Below are 20,239 nucleotides of genomic sequence, written 5' to 3'. Positions count from 1 at the left end.
ACCTGGTGGCACTATTTTGTGAAGATAGAGCTGGCTGGAAGAAGTAAGTCACATGGAACTTATGTTACACTCACCCTTGGTTACTGCTTCATTCTCTGTGTACTGGTCCATGCTGACGTGAATGACCAATCACTCCTGCTGCCGTGCACTGAGGTCCACCATGCTGGATTGAAGCCCTCTGAACCCATGAGCTGAAATAATGCTTCCCTTCCTTACAGGTATTGTAGTCATGGTGATATAAAAATAACAAACCTAGGAACCCAGATATGGCAACTGGAAAAAGCTCCGGTTTTTTTCTCAAAGGCACAGAGACAAAAAGGAGTAAGTAGACTTGGGATTCAGACTGGTCTGGACCTAACCCACCATACCTTCCTCCTGGGTACATCAAGACAGGCCATCACTGCCACAGTAGAACCTAGGTAATCTATGGATCCTCTCAATAATTGTGAGAAGAGCTGATTAAAGAATACCACGCACCCATGGTTTATTAAACTCTATGCCTGGATTCCTTGTAGATGGTGCCTAATGTTCCAACCCCTGCAGTGTGATTATGTTGAATCCCTTTACACAAATCAGGAAACTTGATCTTGGCCCTTTCTTCACATTACCCAGCTCATGAGAAGTGGAGCCCAGTTCCAAACACATTGTGACTCCCAGGCCAGAACTCTTTCCCCTGACCCTGAGAGCTGGAATGGACCCTACTAAGGAGGGTGTGTATCTACCATGCTAATACTGTCCACCCTCCTCTTCTTCATCTCCCTCTGCTTTCTTTAACATTACCTAAGTGAAGTGAGCAAAAAGGGAATTGAACAATTAAGGTCATTTTTATTGCATTTTAATCTGTTTATTTTGAGTGCACATGTAGTGATATAAGTGGGCATGTGTGTGTGTGCCACAGCCCAGGTGTGAACTTGTGAGAGTCAGTATGTGGTCCCTGGGGATCAAACTCACATCATTTGACTCAGTGGCTGGTGCCTTTACTTAGCCATCTTGCTGTCCCTAATTTGTTGATTAAAGAATACCACGCACCCATGGTTTATTAAACTCTATGCCTGGATTCCTTGTAGATGGTGCCTAATGTTCCAACCCTTGCAGTGTGATTATGTGATTATGTGATTATGCAGGACAGAGAGCACTATCATAGCAGAATGTTGGTGTTGGCTGCCTAGGTATGCCATGCACCGACCTGACCTAGGAAAGTACAGTGTGGTTCCCAGGGACAGCACAGTGGGGACCCTGCCTTGCCCTCTTCAGTGACCTTATGACCATCTTGGGGAAGATGGTAAGTTTGCTCTTTTGAGATCTTTACCAGTTTTAAGAGTGCATGGCTCAGTCTCTTGGTGAGGCAAGGACTGGTGGCCCTTTTCATGAGCATAAGCAAGGGTAGACTTCAGGGGACTACAACAGACCCCCAGGGGACAGGTATTGGTAATAGTCTACTTTCTACCTCAAATACCACGCCCTCCCTCCTAGAAATAGGGACAAAAGAAGGTTTTTTTCCAACGTTCTATTCACAGCTTGTACTGAAAGAATGCAAGGGTCTACTTCTGCCTGAGTTCTCCCAAGCCTCTGCACTTGTCTTTGTTTCTTATACTAATAAATACTATGTAGCTAATGTTCCCATCTGGCGAGGCAAAGGGAAAAAGCAGAAAATAAGGCAGCTGCAGTTTCATCACTCCACTACTGATGAAGGTGATAGCCATTTGGCATGGGAGAAAGGTGGGTCTTTATTTTAGAGTTCTTAATTAAGAACCACCAAGTGACAAATATTAATTAGGGAGCCAGCTGTATCCTTCAGTTTCATGGTATATTTCTTCTTATGAACCCGTGAAGGGAGTTGAGTCTGAGGCTCTTTTAATCAATCAGCCTTGGGAACAATTATCTGCTAAGTATACTTTGTGTGTACAGGACCAGGTTTAGCTGACAGGGATTTATAAGGTGCTGTCCCTGCCTTCAGAGCCTCCACCTCATTGTGGAGTGTGCACAGAGAGCTGGTATTTCAGTCAGTGCGTGCCCTGAGCACTATGGGTGGGGTAAAAGAAGTGGAAAGGGCAGGAGAGCCAGGCATCTTTCCAAAGTAGTCAGGACATTGTTTTCAGCTGTGTAGACAGCCAGTAGGACACTGGGACTCTTCCCCAAATTTATATTAATAAATCCTGGCATAAGCAATGGGAGGGTATCTTTTTCTCCAGAGTTGAGGGTCACCCATCAGTCTGCAGAAGAGGTGAATGGAAACAATCAACTAGCGGGACCAAGAATGGACATAATGGAGCATATTGGGATGTCAGTTCAGGTCTTCAGTCTCTCGACCGGTACTCATGACACTGCTCACACATAGGCATATAGTTGCACAGAAGCACACACATCCTGCTGCAGCTTCCTAGCACCTCAGGGTAATGGGTAAGAGGAGATTCAGGGTATGTGCACACCTTCCAGGATCACTCAGCTTGATAATGCAATGGTTCCTAGAGCAAATATTATGAGGTACTTCAAAATGTACTATGAGGTACCCCAAAACCTCTCTCCACACCACCAAGCCCTAAGTCTCTGTTGACATTGATGTATCAAGATACATTGAATTCTAGTTTTTGGAATCCCTAGTAACTGAAGAGGAATTGTATGAAGACGAAGTTGTAACTTTCTTTTTTTTACCTGCCCCCTTTTCTGTATATAGAGTGTTTATGATTACAATGCTTTTCTCAAGCTGATATGTAATCTAATGTGCAGTTATCTAGCAGTTTTATACCTGGTCGCCCAGTGTGTTGAATTGTATCTGTAAATTTTCAGATCTCTTAAGCCACCCACTAGTGTGCCCTGGTCATCTCCTGCAGTGTTCTGAGTCTAGAAATCCGCAGCTCTCCATGTACCTTCACAGACTTGCTTGTGTCCTCATACCATCCCTTGTAAAGTATCTCAAAGTGCTCTCATCAAGGGTCCTTTAGCCTTGAGCCTAGGACAAGCTCACTTATGAAGGCTTATCCTTTAAAGACTTAGGTTCATCCTGGAAAGCTGAGTTTTGTATGTTTCTGTCCTTAGCCTCTGCTGGTGTCGTTTTGGATTTCCTGTATCTGTTCTTACTGAGTAGCAGTTTTCATTCAGACTATACCAATGTGTACGTGTATGAACTGTCTCTTGCCCTCACTCTTAGTCTTTTAAATCAAAACTTCCGAAGCTGTCTTTCCTACAACTGAACTATCTAACTGTGAACTTCCAGATCCTAAGACTTTCGCTATCTGATGGTGCAGACCGAATGTCATCGTTCTGACTTGCCTGGATGCAACCACAAAGTTCCATTCAGAGAAGAAGCCTTGAAATTAGTGGATCTTTGGTCTTTATTTTTTACAATTACACTTATTATGCGTGTGTGTGGCTAAGGGGACAACTGGTAGAACTCAGTTCTCTTCTTCCGCCATGTGGATTCTGAGGTCAAAGTTAGGTTGTCGGTCCTAAGTCATCCTGCCAGCCCCTTCATGTATTTTAGAGTTTAAAGAATTGCACTACCCTCACATCATCATCATCAACCTAGAACGGAATCTATTCAGTGACCTCTACTGAAAATGAGTGAAGCACAGAAACACTCTTCCATTCTTCTCCGGGGAAGTCTGTGTGTTGACAGGATGCATCTTCCCGGGGAGTGAGGCTGTTCGGGCTGTTTGTAAAGAGACGTAGATATGGTAATAAAAGTTTCTTCTCAGTTCCTCTGTCACGTGTCTCAGGAGGAAAGCATAGTAAGAAGAATGTGGCACTCCTGCAGCGTGCTTGCCTGTGTGCATTTCAGTTCATTGAGTGAGATTTCATAGAAGGAGCATTGCCAGCCACGTCTGCCATTAAAAAGTTGCCCATGATGGAGTGGCAAGATCTTTGATGCCTCTAGGTGCTATTTTCTTATTCTTAATATTTTAGATCCTCCTCTAGCACCCTGGCTGACAGGATCAAAGCTAGCAGTCCTATGAAAACTAACCATACTTGGTGTGTGGTGATGATGGACTGAAGCTCCAGACGCACTCAGCAATAGAGACTGCTGGTGTTTATAGTCAGAGAGCTGGTGCTTGGCCTGAATCCATGAGGACTCCATGCCTTTGTGTTTGCCAGTGATCTCCAATCCATGGCAGTGATGTGGTCCTCTGGGGAATCACAGCCTACCTACATGCACCTACAAGAGCACAAGGCAGAGAGGCATGTGGAAATTCTACTATCATGCCTAATATACAAGGAGCAAGTGAATTTTTCAAAGTGGCTTTTCAAAAAAGAAGAAGAAGAAGGAATAGAAGCATTCCAGCTTTACTTTGCTCATGTGCCTTTTGGAGTTAGTATCTTTCCAAGCAGCAAGACAGGGAGGCCTATAATGTAAGCACAGAGTGGTGTTTGCAAGTGTGAGCTATAGCAGAGGCAATGATGCTTCTGGAAACCTTATTCTTGGTGCTGAATTGAACAAAGAGTTATTACTGCTAGAAAAAAAAACAGTAATGCATTGTTAATATTCTCAGATTTGGGCCTGGAGAACTGTACTGTGAATGGGGTGGGAGATAAATAGAGAGGAAAATGGCAAATTAAGGGAACAAATAGCCAGGAGAGAAGAGAAGAGAGAAGACTGCCTGCTGGCACCAGCAGAGGAGAACGCATAACCAGTGTCTGATGCATTTCCTTAGGAATCGGTGTGTTTGCAAATTGCTGCACTGCATTTTAGCAGAATGTAATCTGCGTAACGAAGAGCTGACTAGCACACAGAGTTGGATAAATTCCCTCAGTACTCCTGAAATATAACAGAGCAAGGAACAGTATAATGAAAAATAACCGAGAGAGTAGCTGGGGGCTTAACTTATGATCAGTGTTCATTACAACAAATGACACTTTCACTGCAGAGTTACCATAAAGATTATTGACTCTTACATAATGTGGGTCCCATCTGAATAGATTCCAGAACAGCTTAGCCTGTGAATGGGAGAGCTGGAGCAAGATGAGGGCGAAAGATGCATCCAGTCCCCTCCTCGTGTTTTCAATTAGTACTGGAGTGCTGCCCATTCAGAACCCTGGACAGAGCCTTCTGCATTGAGGACTCCCTTAGTGCTTTTGGCACTGACTAGGGTGATTATGTCATACTCGGTGAAGGCCCGCCTCAAAGAGTGACTGAACTTGTCGGGCGTTTTATTTCCAAGGACCTTCTGTGTATTCTCCACCATTTCCTATTTTCCTCAGGCATACATAATACAGCATCTTTTAAAATATCTCTCTGGAAAGAAACTGTTTTTTGTGTAAAACTTTGTGCAGACGAACATAAGGCATTTTGCAATTCTGTGGTCTCACCCAAGTTTAGAACGGACAACCTCAGTGCTAGCACAGTGTTCAGCAGCCTGGATTTTTTAGTACCTGTTTAGTGTCTGCTAAATACTCGGTACTTGGTGTGATTTCATCCTCACAACAGCCCCATGATGTCTGTACTGTTAATCTCAGTCGTAGTCTACAGATGAGAAAGACCTGTCAGAGAGGTTGAGTGACTTGTCCAAAGTTACCCAGTTATCAGGAATTATAGATGACTTGCAGAATAACTTATTTGGGTTTGCTGTTAATTAGCTTCCATACAAATGCCGAGCATGGAGGAAAATGTCATATCCTCTGGTTTCTTCTCTCTCAAAGCATACTGTGCACTAAGTGTATCTAGGCTTTTCTGCTTCAAACCAGAGTCCACAAAGCAATTGAATGCAGCATGTTGTACATTTGCACATTGGGGCTGAGGGTATAGGGTCAGTTGTCAAAGATCTTGCTGCACAAGCAAGAGAACCTGAGTTTAGTCCTCAGCATCCACATAAAAAGCCAGCCAGAATGGCAAGCACTTGTAATCCCAGTGCTGGGGAGGCAGAAATGAGAAGATTCTCATTCTCACTGGCCAGCCAGTCTAGCCTAATTGCTGATCCATAGATCCTCATGAGAAATCCTGTTTCAAAGAATAAGGTCAAGGTAGATGACTCCTGAAATAACAATACCCAAGATTATTCTCTGACCTCTCCATGTGCATATCACACGCATGAGCATGCTTGTACACACCTCTATATATCATACACACACACACACACACACACACACACACACACACACTCAATGAAAATTGACCTCCTAAGAGAACACTCCTTGTCAAGATTAGACAGACAGACAGACAGACAGACAGACAGACAGAGAAGCAACATACATACTTTGGGGGCACAAGCCACCAATTGTCACAGGAATGAGGGACAAAACCTGTATGGGTAATCTACACAGGCAAATCTTGGCTCTTACCTTTCTTTTAATTTTCAGGTTTGGGGGTTTGTTTGATGTTGTTTCTTTATGGAGAAAATACTTCATCAAGAAATAGAAATTAAAAAATAGTGAGCTTTGATGTCCACAACAGATTTAATGTTTGTGTCCAATATCATCTAAAACCTTTCTTCCCTCATGAAACTTAGTTATGATGTCTCGTCTTGTTCTATAGGAGCTACCTTATGTCTTATAGACCCTCTACAACTGGAGTTGACTGTTCCCAAATGTGGATTGTTCCATTTGCATGTTCCTCCTCTGTGTGTGTTTCCTTTGAGCTCTTCTGTCCCGTGCCATCGTACTGAGCTTGGAGAAGCCTCCACACCCCCTATGCCTCTGGCATCTCCACCTCACACTTTTACTCCACCTCACATTCACCATCTGCACATAGAATGTTCTAACACCTTCCAGGGGTGTTTTGTGGGTGAGATTCTTAGATGAAACACTTGAGATTCTTGGATGCAAGGGGCTGTTGTGACAAGTTCCAGCTCTTTCCTGCCCACCCACAGCCACAGTTTTTGCCTGTTGGGGGCATCAGACACAAAAAACCAAGTCCTAAGAATCAGCCCCTCCTCAGAGTGTTTCCCTGGGTCTGCTCACAGGTTGCTTGCTGGTGCCTGGGATCCATTGCAGATCTTGGTGCACAGCCAACCTAGACTGTAAACATCTTCCTGGGTTTTTGCCTTTCTTCTTCTATAGACTGTAAGTTTCTCAGAGATTCTTAAAAATCTGATGTAAAAACAAAAATAGAAAAATACATGATAAACAATCTTCTGAGGAGATCAAGGCAGGAAGTTTCTTATAAACTTCCTTTTGAGGGTGCTTCTTCCCTTAAACTCAAAATGTACAAATCAAGACTAAAAGGAAGATGCAATCCGAAGATTCACTTTTTAAGCTGTCATATCTTCATTATTCCTGTCACAATTGGTGCCTTGACCCCAATACCTCTCTATTTCTTCCTACTCCTGATAGAACCCCTTGTCCAACAAGAGCTTGAATCATGCCCTGCTGATGGTATCTTTACATCACCAGCTAGTGTTCAAAAGTTGGGACCTCAGAGGGAGAAGCAAAAATTGACTTGATTTGCCCTGTTTCAGAGATGCCAGTGACCACATCCCAGAACACACAGCTTGCAGAAGGACCTAGCTATGAGAGGGACAGGGCAGAAAGTACCAGCTGCCTCTTCCTACTTTTGCTTGAAGTCCTCTGGGTGGCAGCCTTATGGATAAACCACCATAGATAGTCTATAGCCAAAGACAGTCTTGTCTTAATTACTAAAGTTGTTTTGTTGTCTGGTTTTGCTCTTGATTTTATCTTTGCAATTTGTAAGTAGAAGTGCTTTATCTCACCAAAAATCCTTGATTGAAGGAAAAAACAATACAGCATTGTTTTAAATATTAGGCATCATGTTATGACATAACCTAGCAGAGTGGACCTTTGAGATGTCCACCCTGTGAAGTTTCATTTAATGTGCCTTGGTTAAGTGCATTTGTATAGCTGAATTGCTGCTCAAGTTCCATAGATAAAGTACATGTTATAGGTTGACTCTGAAGTGTCCCTCACAGGCTCCGGTTTTGACCACTTGTTCCCCCATGTGATGGCACAATCGAGAGGCTGTGAACCCTTTAGCAACCAGATCCTAGCAGAAGGAAGTGAGTCACTAGGTGCAGACATGTGAAGGTTATACCCAGCCTTTGGTTCCTGCCAGACCCTCTGCTTCCCTTCACCATGTTGTAAACAGTTCTCCATCACATACACACTCATACCATAATTCTGTCCATTGGCCAATCCATATTTGCTGGTGACTATTGGGTACTAACTAAGCACAGGAACTAGAAAATAAAAATGACTTAGACATAATCTTATTCCAGAGGCATTCATGATCCATCTGAACAGTCATTCCAACAGTTGGATGCTTTTGATGATCCTAGTAATGCTATACCTGCTTTCATTCAGTCAATAGACATTTACAGAGTATCTAGACTACACTGCTAGGTATGCATCATCTTTCTCACCATTGGCCAAAGGCCTGACAAGAATCACTTAAAGGAGGAAGGACTTGGCTCACAGTTTAAGGGAACATTCTATGATTGTGGAGAAGGCTTGTCAGTAGGAGTAGATCAAGGCTGTAGGTGGAAGCATGAGACTGCTTGTTCACATCTCTATGGATCAGGAAGCAAAGAGAATTCTGACACTGACCTGCCTTTTTCTTTTTTCCGCTTTTTGTCCAGTTCAAGACCCCAGCCCATGAGATGATGCTTCCCACATTAACGCGGTCTTTCCCACTCAGTTAAACCTCTCTGGAAATAGCTCCAAAAACATACTAAGAGCTGTCTCCTATTGAGTCTAAATCAGTCAAGTGGACAATAAGGATTGACCATCACAGCCAGGTATAGGGGGACTACAGAAGACAGACAGGTTTCTACCCTCTAAGAATTACTCTTCTGTTTGGTTAGGCAAGAAGCAATAGAAATTATATAAACAGCATAACGTTATTGTGGTACACAGTAAGAGGAAGGCTTATGTCATCAATAAAAAGGTTGTTCAAGAAGACCTGGCTGGGGAAATCACACTTGAAGTAGCACAGAGTGACAGTGTCAGCACTCAACTGTCCATTAATGGCAAGGAACACAAAACCCAAGAGGAAGAGGTGATCTTATAGTAAGAGCAGCTAGTGGGTTTCAGGCACATCATGGTCTATGGGCTCAATTAATATCACTGGCCCCAATACCTCTCTGTGTTTCAGTTCTGCTTTGTCTATGCCAATTTTTCTCCTAGGCAGTCCCCTATCAGCTAGGCTAGTGTGGGGTGCAAATCTGAATTCTTCTTGTTCTCAAGTAAACACAAAGAAAAAGGACATTTCCTCCCTTGACGGCTCATACACTAGGCCTGTTTCTCTTGCTGGCTGTTATGGATCCCTTGCTCATTTATCATCCACTTAGTTTAGCCAAGGTGACAAGACACCCTGACAGGCTTAGGCTGCACTGAGTCACATGACCCCTGTCAAAGCCATCAGCATCCCCAGGGTTAACTATATTCTTATCAAGGTACTTGAGCTGCTTCCAGTGCCTCTGTTTCTTTCTCTGTTGGTGAGTATAGAGATGGTGCCTTCTAGGGGAGAACTTGAGAAGAACTCCAGACAGGAGGATAGTAAGGACCGGAGTAGGGGTTGTAAGAACCTGGGGTAGGAGCAAGGAGGGAGGTTGTGCTGCCTAGCTTTATGTCAACTTGGCACAAGCTAGAGTCATCAGAGAGGATCGAGCCCCAGTTAAGAAAATGCCTCCATAAGATCTGGCTGTATGGGATTATCTTAATTAGTGCTCTTTGGGGGAGGGCTCAGCCCATGGTGGGCGGTACCATCTGGTGGTCCTGGGTTCTATAAGAAAGCAGGCTGAGCAAGCTATGAGGAACAAGCTAGTAAGCAGCACCCCTCCATGGCCTCCACTTCTGCCTCCAGATTCCTGTCCTGCAAAAGCCTTTCCTCTCTGCTTTTGATGATGAACTGTGATATGGAACTGTGAGCAAAATAAATCCTTTCCTTCCCAAGTTGTTTTTGGTCATGGTGTTTCGTCACAGCAATAGTAACCCTGACTAAGACAAATGATGGCTGAGTATGGGGAACTGACTAGGAGCTGGACATGCAGGCATGGGTTCATGTGTACAGGACAAGAGTAACACTCACTGTGCTTGATACCTCTGCTTTACTATAGTATAGATGTAGCATCCTTCTCGAATGTGGACAGAGTACTGCTTGCTGGTGCCTGCTGCCTTTCTCTGGAGGTGCAGAGTCCCCCTGCCCACGTTGAACCCACTTTTTCCTTTGGTGACCACTGGCTTTGAGGACAGGATCTCTTTCCATCTCTGTGAGTTGTTGTTATGGTCAAGCTCACTGTCTTAGGAGCTAGGCTGGTGCTATTCCGGATGACTGGTCACATTCCTGCTTTGATTCATTTCATGTTGTTTTGTCATTTAACAAACAGAGAACAATCTTATTTCCCATATATTCAGGTTTTAGGATAGTGCCTCAGTATTGGTCCAACTATCCCAACTATCATGGTCTCTTCATATACTTGGTAATTTTGTGTTGGCAGAATGTGAAGTTTAAGGTGATTTATAAAATAGGTACAAAATGTCACAGTAGCTTGTGGTCTTTTATTTGATTAGTACCTAATTATCCCTGTTCCAAAATCTCTTTGGAAAATTACTATTTAACTTTTAAATCCAGACTCAAGTTATTGGGTTTTCATAGTAGTGAATTTAAAGAATAATTTTGAAATGAGTCAATTACCCTGGGTCAGGGGCAGAGGGGAGTCTCTCCAGGGATAGTGTTTATCAGAGAAGGAGCCTGTTTGGGAAACTTCCCAGTGTCCTTGGCTTCTTTCCTTTCACCTCTAAGTTCAGTTTGGAAATTGCAACATTTAGCACTTTGCAGTTTAATTTAAAAGGATTACCTATTTTCTTAAATGCTTAAGCAGCGGAGCAAGTTGCAGCTATTGATTTTTCTCTGCATGTATTCCGTGAAAGCTGTTTCTGCTCCTTCCCCAGGGAGCATACCTCCTGAACTGCATGCTTGTTGGTGACAGCTTGGACCTCTGATACATAACCAAAGACTTTGTCTAATATCCTTTCGACTGCTCAGGGAATTTTTATTAAGTGAAAGCATCATTAGAGTAGACAGGATGATGAAGTTTAATGAGCATCTTTTGTTCATGCTGTTGTTGGTTTTGCTCTTTCCAGAATCTACTCTTCTCCCCTCCGGTGGGGCAGAGAGTGAGGCTGGATTGTGTGGAATGTTTTCAATTCTGCCTTCTAGTATATATTGTGTTTGGGCATGGCCTCACATCTGTGTTCAAGCAGCTACATGTTTCTTTGGGCTGTTTGTGTAGATGCTGCCTACTCATGTGTGTTTGTACATTCTTTTTACACTGTATTGAGAACAGTGAACACTGGAAGAAATGATGGGGAAGATGGGAAAGACCCATATTGCTGCTGGTGAAATTGTATGGAAGCATCTCAAAAAAAAAAAAAATCATAGCATTTTGAATTAATGAGACTTCTCTTAGGAATAGGAGAATAGTTATATGTTTTTTCTTCAGGACTCAGCAATTTATATGCTAAGATTCTGTCACCAGACCCTCATAGCTGCTAGATGGGATAAATAAAGATCTTGCAAATGCTTATTAATAATCCAGGCTTCACACTTTGTCCACAAATTTATTTGCAGCGATGTTAAATTTAGCACCCTACCATCAGATTACAGATTACAAGCAAAATTACTTCTCATTATTTTTGCTGGCCATCTACTTAGGTTTTAAAATTGGTTCTTTTCTTGGTCTGTATACGGACTTTCCATGGAAACACCCAAAACAACAGTAGGGAGGCATATGACACAAGCAAACGACTTCAGAGCAGCATATTGCACCTCGCATATACCTGGCATTCCAAAACACAATATTTACATGGCACACAATGTGTTTCTAGTGTGCCTTGGGTATACAGAATACAAAAGAAGTGAAGTTTGCATTCCCCACTCGCAAGAAGAAAACATGGTCCTCTTATTAAGAAAACCAGACTGGAAAGTCTAGAATGGTGTAAGACAAGATAACTTAGTCAGGTTTGAACTCTGGAGTAACTGTCTAGGTTGACCCAAGCCTGAAGTTGGAAAGTGTCAGCTTTGTCATTTGGATAAAGATAGCGATGGGACCTACTTCACTGGGCAGCCATGACAGCACACAATGAGCGCATGGAAGCCCCTGTACAGTGAACCCAGCATCATCAAGGCATTCTGCTGATGCCTTGAAATAATGAACCAAGGGCAGGAGTCACTGTGTCAGCCAGGGCTTAATGGTGAGAGCCTCATCAATCCTGCAGTGCTTCCTAAAGGCAGAATAGGGGTGAAGAACAGTGAAGGCTGGGGAAGCCTCAAAATAAGACTGAAAGCTGACTTGTAGAAAGGACCCAGGCCAGCATTCTGGGCCATAATAACACAGATCAGCCACAGCAAAAAAGCACAGAGACCTAAATGAATGATAGCTGCTAAAACACTGGTATCAGGCCTCAAACTGACTTAGCATTTTTTCTCTTTCATATTTGTATGTGTGTATGCATGGGTGTCCGTGTGTGGGCACATGTATGTATGTATGTACATAGAGATGTAAGGTTAACACTGAGTGTTTTCCTTTGTCATCCTCATTTACTGAGACGGGTTCTCTCAATTGAACTCAGATGTCTGTATTTCACCTAGTCTAGATAGCCAGCTTGTTCTGTGAAGCACTTATCTAATTATTCTTTATCAATAAAAAAATTAGCCGGGCGGTGGTGGCGCACACCTTTAATCCCAGCACTCGGGAGGCAGAGGCCGGCGGATCTCTGTGAGTTCGAGGCCAGCCTGGGCTACCAAGTGAGTTCCAGGAAAGGCGCAAAGCTACACAGAGAAACCCTGTCTCGAAAAAACCAAAAATAAATAAATAAATAAATAAATAAATAAATAAATAAATAAATAAATAAAGTAAAATAATTAGAGTCAGATATCAGGGTAAGAACCTGAATGATCAGAGAAGTGGTATAGCAGCCATCAGTGACCTTCTATCTCCATCTGAAAGGGCTGAGATCCTCTCTCAGGCCCACCTTACTACTTCCTGCTCCCTGTCTATCCTCAGTCCTCCAAAACCTCTATGGTTAATTGGTCAGCTAGTGGCTAGTTCCACCCTCTGACTCAAAGCAAGCTTTATTGTCAGAGTGCGATCAAAATATCATACAACAGTTCTGGGGATCTGCTGCCTCCTCTTTTTAACCACTGGAATTACAGTAAGGCCACCTTTACATGGGTTCTGGAGATCTGAATTTCTATACTCATGTTTATCCCCAAAGTACTCTTTAACTACAGAGTCGTCTTCCCAGCCCCAACTTTCCCCAAATACCTTAATGAGTTCATGTCAATCTTGACTGCCTTCTAGATTCAGTTTCCGGGATGTTGCTAGAATTCCTTGGAGGAGGCTCTTTGGAGAAGCTCACCTGCTTTGTTACATTTTATAGCTGCTTCTCCAGGTGGATTGAAGAGGCCAGTGACTTGGAAAGCTTTGATGTAGTCATTGGAGCTGTAAAATTAGATGATCTTTCTGTGGAAGAGGATACAAAGAAATAAAAGCAGTGACATGGGACAGAAGAGATCCCCAGAGAGACATTCAGAGGATTCCAGGACAGAGAAGACTTCCCGGAAGGAGGAGTGGGGTAGTCTGTAGTAGTCTTCATATTGGCAGCACTCAAGAAATGAGATGTTCACAGCAGAAGACTGCAAGAAAATATCTGGGTTTGTCTAAGACTGAAAGTATCCCTATCCAGTAGAACTCATACATCAATAATGGAAAACTGCACATCTCATAATGCTTAATAAAAATACTGATTGCAAAATCTATTCTGATGTGATAGACTGGAACATTTTGTTATTATGTCTTACCTACTAACAGGTAGTAGTTTTCAGTTTCCTAGACTTGGTGTGGTCCGTGTACAACTGCTTTGATAACACACTTCAATAAAGCTGCGTTTAAAGGTAGGGTCCTGGTGGCAAGAGCAGTCTGCAGCATCTTTTCCTAATGGTTCCCCTGGAGAAGATCCTCACGAGGCATCTTCTCCTGGTAGCTCAGGGCATGGCCTACTCCCTTCACGCTTTGTCCTCACAGATAAGGATGGAGGGCCTTGTGATCCTAAGCAAGGTAGTTCTAAGAGCATCCACAGGCCGATGGTACCTTTGAAATTGACTTGGTCTGTGTCAGGCTCCTGAGAGTAATGGATCCTTTCCTGTCACTTTTGCATGTCCTTCGATGTGGTGGGTTGTTTTTCGAACTCATTAACCATCTCTCATTTATCTTCTACAAACCTTAGATTTCAGAAATGAGATTTTCTAGGACTCCTCTTTGCAAAAGGTATAACTCCTTCTGCCCCGTTTGCCAGCTTGCTTGAGCACTTTGCTCGCTAGTGACTGTAACCTCATAGTAATCTTGAGTCAGATTTTCTCCTGTCAACACTGTCAAGTTAATACAGCCAGGTGGCGATGCCTGCTGGAGTCCTTTCAAGAGGTGGAACCCAAGGACACGTGGTCACAACATAGGTTCCAGGCCATACTTCTGGTGTAGAAGCAGAGTGTGTGTGTGTGTGTGTGTGTGTGTGTGTGTGTGTGTGTGTGTGTGTGTGTTTGTATGTGGGGGGTGGGGAGGGCTAGGTAGCCTGAGTCATGAGTTTTGTGAGATATTAAAGATGGCGATAGCCATTAGAGCATCCATCATGTGCCAACATGGACAGGATCATTTCTGTATGTCTAGCTCCATCTTTCCTGGAGCCCTCCAAGGTGACACAGAAATTTCCTCTTCGTCTTGTAGATGAGAACATCAGACTGTGGTCACTTAGTGACAGTCCCAAGGCCATGTAGCATTTGAAACTGAATGCCATACAGAATAGCTAGGTACACAGCTAGCTGGCTCTCTTCTCTAGGCACCTACAGTCCTGGGTGCTATGGGGTGCTTCACAGAGGCCATGGAATTGACATAGTGCTCCGGGCTGAGGGGTGGCTGGGGTCTGCTTGGGTGCAGAAGTGGGAAGGAGCAGGACAAGTGAGGAAGGCTGCATTCTATAAGGCCCTAGAGGACCTAATGGAAGGATTACAATGTAGTCACCTTTGCAGACCAATGATCTGTCTGCCACACTTAGCAAATGGAGGTCCCCCTGGGTAATAAGTGGTACAGCCAAGAATGGTACCCAAGAATTTGGACCCTGAGATCTGTATCATTACTGCCCTGCCACAGCCTCGTCTCTCAGTGGGGATAGCTGCTCAGGATAAGGCTGACTCTCATCTGCCCACATAGCTGGAGGAATTAAAGGCTCACACAGGGGACAGAGGCATCATCCAGCCCTTCAGTGACTCACCGAGGAAGTGGGGCAATGCATTTAGCTCAGCCATGGTTGCTTCCTTCAAAGAGAATTAAAACCTTTCTTCTAGAGTGTTTAGAGCATTGTCATTGACAGACGATAGCATGGTATTTTTCAGAGAAAACCCCTAATGAAATAAGGTAATCATGTGGTTATCTGTATTTAATCACTCTGGGTAGAATGCCACATCATAAGCCCCAGTTTTCACAGTGTTCTCTGCCTACTTCCAATAGATTTTCCATGGTGTCCAGCCTACAGCTACCCTGTAAGGAAAGACACTTACAGGTGAAGGAACTGAGGTATGGCAAAGGGTGGGTGGATGTGAAAACTGCTGGTCATTTGCTCAGAGTCAACACCGATTGAGGGTCAAAACTCCGACTGAAACATCTGCAGTGACTGCTGAGCCCTTTGTCGTGAGCTGCTGTGAAGCTCCGGGAAGTCCAGGCACACGCAGTGCAATCGGAGTATAAAAGGCAGCAATTAAAACACTGGAACGTTCCTGCTCTTTCTCTAAAGGAAGGAGAGCCTGGCTGAGTGCCACGTGACGTTTGCATCTCCTTCAGAGCCGACTTTTCTGGGAACCTCCTGCTTGCCCATGCGGCTCACTCCATTCAGGCCATGCCAGTCAAATCCCTTGACAGACCTGAGCTCTCTTAACCCTCCATCACCTCTGGTTGTTGATATGCGTTTGCTAATGCTGAAGTAGTTTTGAGTTTCCACGTTATCTTAGTTATCCTTTCTCACTGCTATGACAGAATGCCTGATAGGCACAGTTTAAAGGAGGAGGATTTATTTTGTCTCTTGATTTCAGGAGATACCAAGCCATCGTGATGTAGGTACAGCATTGAAAGCTTGTGGCATGGCTTGGATCACCCTTTGATGATAATGAAGCAAAGTGGGACCAGAAGCTAACCCTGGATATAATTCTAAAGACCTCTTCCCAATGGCCTACATCTTCCAGCTAGGCCCCATGTCTCAATAGTTCTGTAGACATGCCCCCCAAAAAACTGTGCCGTTGTTTAAGGATCAGGGGTTCAAACACAGCCTATGAGGGCATTTTACATTCACACCAGAAGACATATGAATGAACTGTCTTGTTTCTGTTGGTTTTTCTAATCCATCAAGTCCGATGGTGACTGAGTTTGAGCATGTGTATTTCTTTTTCCTTTGTGGGGATAAGAGATTGTAAAACAGAGGGAAAGTATAAGAAAGCAGTGTAACAGATGACCCTGAGATCGGGGTGTCCTTGTGGATGCACAGGACAAAGTCAGATCTTGGCTCTGTGCCATGCCAGAGGACCTCATGAGATGAGAGGCAGCCAGGGGAGCCTGGAGCCCCTGAACATGGGGTATGTGGCTTTGGGTAAAGAGATCACAGAGGCTGTTTGGGAGAAAGGTATGTTTCCAAATGTGCAAATTAAGATGAGGAGTAGGATGGCTAGCCTTCTTTGGCTCAAAGTCCGTTCTGTTTATTGTCTCTGGGAAAGATTCGGAAGAGGAAATACATAGGCAGAGATATTGATGGCATGGGAATCGAGTGTCAGCACTAAAGTTGGACTTCTTTGTGCACCGTGAAAAACCATTAGTTCTTTCTGGGCTATAGGACCCCAGGTGTCCAGGCCACTCTGACCATTGTGTTAGTACAAAGCTCTCTAAGCTCCCAATTGCTACAGCGCTTAAGCCTATCTGCAGGCTCCCTTGTAACCTGTACAGACGTATGTTGCCTCCTTGACACAAGAGAATGGCTGTCCCTTTTACCTGCAGAGCAGTCCCCGCACCCGGCTCTGGGGTCCATCTCTTATGAGCTGCAACCGCTGAACTCCCAGCTCTGTAAGGACAGACCTCTCTATCACCACCGTTGGAACAACCAGCTGAGGACACTTGGGAGCCTGCAGAAGAGAGAACATAATGTTACCTACTGAAACGCTAGTACCTGGCTTGCCACCTACCAAGGGGGCGACTCCATTTGCTGGGTCCTCCCCTCAGCTCGTCAGCCGTAGTGTCCATGCCAATCAAGAGCATCTTTGTGTTCATCACTGTGTGTAGCCATGTAGTGTTAGTATCAAAACTGGGAGAAGGGGTTGGGAGTATAGCTCAGTGGTCAAGCACTTGTCTAGAATGATTGTGACCCTGGACTCATCCTCAGCAGTATACAGTAAGTCAATCAGTATATATACACAAACCTAAAGCAGTGGACGTGATCCTTTGAGTAAGCATTAGAAGCAGTGGCTCCTTACATAGAGAGGTGAGTCTCTTGGCTGACTCTCATTCCATTAGAAAACAGCAGATGCCACTACGACCGTGGCCCAGCCTTTCCTCTAGAGATACCGAGGGCATGGAACTCTCTGGAAGACACAGTTATATTAACAGGGGGAGTTAAGGTTGAGCTCTATTTATTCTAGGGTGGCTTTAATTTCGTTTAATCAGAATGACTCATAAATTATGGATTCATTACTATCTGCCGCTCAGTTAAATTCTTTCAGCAATGGATGCATCCGCTGTAATTGTGGGGCACTTTGTCAACATTTAATCAGCGGTACTTACTAATGTGGCATTGATGTGTGGTGGCCATCCCCACACTATCAATCACACAGGAGCAGCCAGTGTGACCCCCAGCACCGTTGCTCTTCGTCACATTAACCGGCCCCTGGGCCTTCAGGCCAAGCCTTGGTACTCACTCCTCATGACATGGTTACTCTGTCCCTCCAGTTCAATGAGTCCTTTGTCCATGTAGACATAAGCACTCCCAATCTTTGGAACACCGCTCTGGAAGGGCTCTGTGAATATGACCTGTGTTCACAGTCCTGAAGATCTCTTCCTCTTCCTGCACCCTGTCCAGGAAGTGTGAAATACCAAGAACCTTGTCTATGAGAGAAAACTGTAGCACAGGGTGTATACACATACATGCATTCTGTACATGCATGTGTAAAATCATAAATTCTCAGAGTGGATGAGGCAGAGTAAACAGAACAGTTTTTGGCTTGTCAAATATATCTGGTGACTGAATATTTAAAGTTCTTCCTAAAGAAACGAGTAAACAAAGCTTATGACTTTACCCTCTCTCTCTCTCTCTCTCTCTCTTTCTCTCTAGCCTCTACGGCAGACACATGCAGGCGAACCCAGAACCCCCAAAGAAGAATAACGACAAATCCAAAAAGATCAGCCGGAAGCCCCTAGCAGCCAAGAACAAATGAGGAACAGACACTCTGGGCTCTGGCCTCCTCTCTAACTCTTCTGGCCTTCCTTGCTCTGTCTCACAGATAAATACCGTGTGCTTGTGCCTACTTTTAAAAAAGAAAAGTCTTTTCCGTCTCTCCTCCCACTGCTTGAGTGCAACCTCACCTCTGCACTTTTGAAATTCTTGTGGTAGGTGGTACATTTTTATAAAGTCTTAAATCCATTCCCATTTGTTTCCTAAAAATTGCCAAAGGCAGGAAACAAAGCTCTCATTCTCCTGCAAATTCCATGGTAGGCACACGTTTCAGCTCCTTGAATAAACGTCACCAGGCTGCTTATTGTCAAAAGAATAATTAAAATCATGTAACCACTTAAATGTCACAGTTAACACTTTTAACACTTCTCATTCTTTCTGTTTATTCGCATAACTCATTATTGTGCCTTATTAAAAAATCTTCCTTCACCGCCAAGCTATTATGTTCATTTAACTCCAAAATGATTTTAATAAAATCTTGAATTTATATCACACGTTTCTTCTTGACTAAAATAAAAATTAACCTAGTATTGGGGTATACACATTTTTTATTACTCCCTTCCCCGCCCAAAAAAAAAAAAAAAAACCTCATCTAATTTTACAGATGATAATCTATGGACCTTACCATAAAAGAAGTAAAACATTAAATCATTGTTACTTTCCTCTCACATCAATTTGTCAGGCTTTTTTTTTTTCTTCTCCTTTGAAGAGTGTTTCTAAATTAGGAAGGAGGAGAAAAACAAATCTCTAGGAGATTCTGCCAGGAGATTTTGGAAAGCAGCATCCTTTCGCCAAACGAAACTGTGACTTTTGCCAGTGCCTGCTAGACAAGGGCTGTGAAACAAGAGAAAGAAAAACTCAAGTGTGTGTTTTTGTGACTGGAGAGGATCTGTTCACATGGAAGCATTCTCCTAAGACACTGACGTCCACGAAGTTGTACCAGTGTACACAGTCTGTACCACACCCGGTATGGAGACCACCTTGGCAGAGTCACTGAAGGACCAGTTGTTGACTATCTGCAATAGGCAGTATTCCTTCTCACCAGCAGTGGTGTGTGTGTGTGTGTGTGTGTGTGTGTGTGTGTGTGTGTGTGTAGATGAAAACAAACACAGGTTTTGGGGGAGCACCTGGAGACCTCACAACAAAGACAGGTAAGATGAAATGCTCTCTCACCGGGCTGCGGGAGAAGGACTAACTCTTCCCCTTGCCGTATTTACCATCCGTCTCCCAGCTGTGCCCTAAGTGAGCCAGACAGAGTCAGAGCAAAAGGCCTTGAATTCATTGGCTCGTCCATATCTTATCTCAGCTGAGGACACTGCATTTCCAATTCTTCTTTTGTATTTATGTATATATATTGCATGTATGTGCATATATATACACACACATATAACATTTTAAGTAAGATGCAAATTGCTAGTCAACTTACATGTTGAATATTTTTTTTAGTTTTTTTCTTTCATTTTTCTTTATTAATAAATTTTCTACTCACTCCACATACTATCCACAGATCCCCCTTTCTCCCTCCTCCCACCCCACAGCCCTCCCTCCCAAGCCACCCCGCATCCCCACATCCCCCAAATCGAGGTCTCCCATGGGGAGTCAGCAGAGCCCAGCACACTGAGCCTAGGCAGGTCTAAGCCCCTTCCCACTGCACCAAGGCTGTGCAAGGTGGTACACCACAGGCACTGGATTCCAGAAGCCTGCCCATAGACCAGGGACAGATCCCAATCCCCCTTCCTGAGTGCCCCCCAAACAGTTCGAGCCCTGGGAACCATAACCCATGGGAAGGGGAAGCCCCAGCTACCATCCCCTGCTC

General features: G+C 43.9%; 1 protein-coding gene across 2 annotated transcripts in view; it reads left to right on the top strand.

Annotated features, from left to right (window-relative positions):
• Positions 1–18,910, top strand: part of Rsu1 (Ras suppressor protein 1) — a 183,409-nt gene extending 164,499 nt beyond the window's left edge. For both annotated transcript variants that reach the window (XM_059262445.1, XM_059262444.1), the window contains one exon: positions 18,304–18,910. In XM_059262445.1, coding sequence (XP_059118428.1) covers positions 18,304–18,389 — 86 coding nt within the window. In that variant the 3' untranslated portion in view covers positions 18,390–18,910. The remainder of the gene's footprint in view (positions 1–18,303) is intronic.
• The last annotated feature ends 1,329 nt before the right edge of the window (positions 18,911–20,239 follow it).

The sequence above is a fragment of the Peromyscus eremicus genome, chromosome 5 (assembly GCF_949786415.1).
Source record: "Peromyscus eremicus chromosome 5, PerEre_H2_v1, whole genome shotgun sequence".
NCBI classification, from domain to species: Eukaryota; Metazoa; Chordata; class Mammalia; order Rodentia; family Cricetidae; genus Peromyscus; species Peromyscus eremicus.
This window is presented reverse-complemented; position numbering and strand designations above follow the sequence as displayed.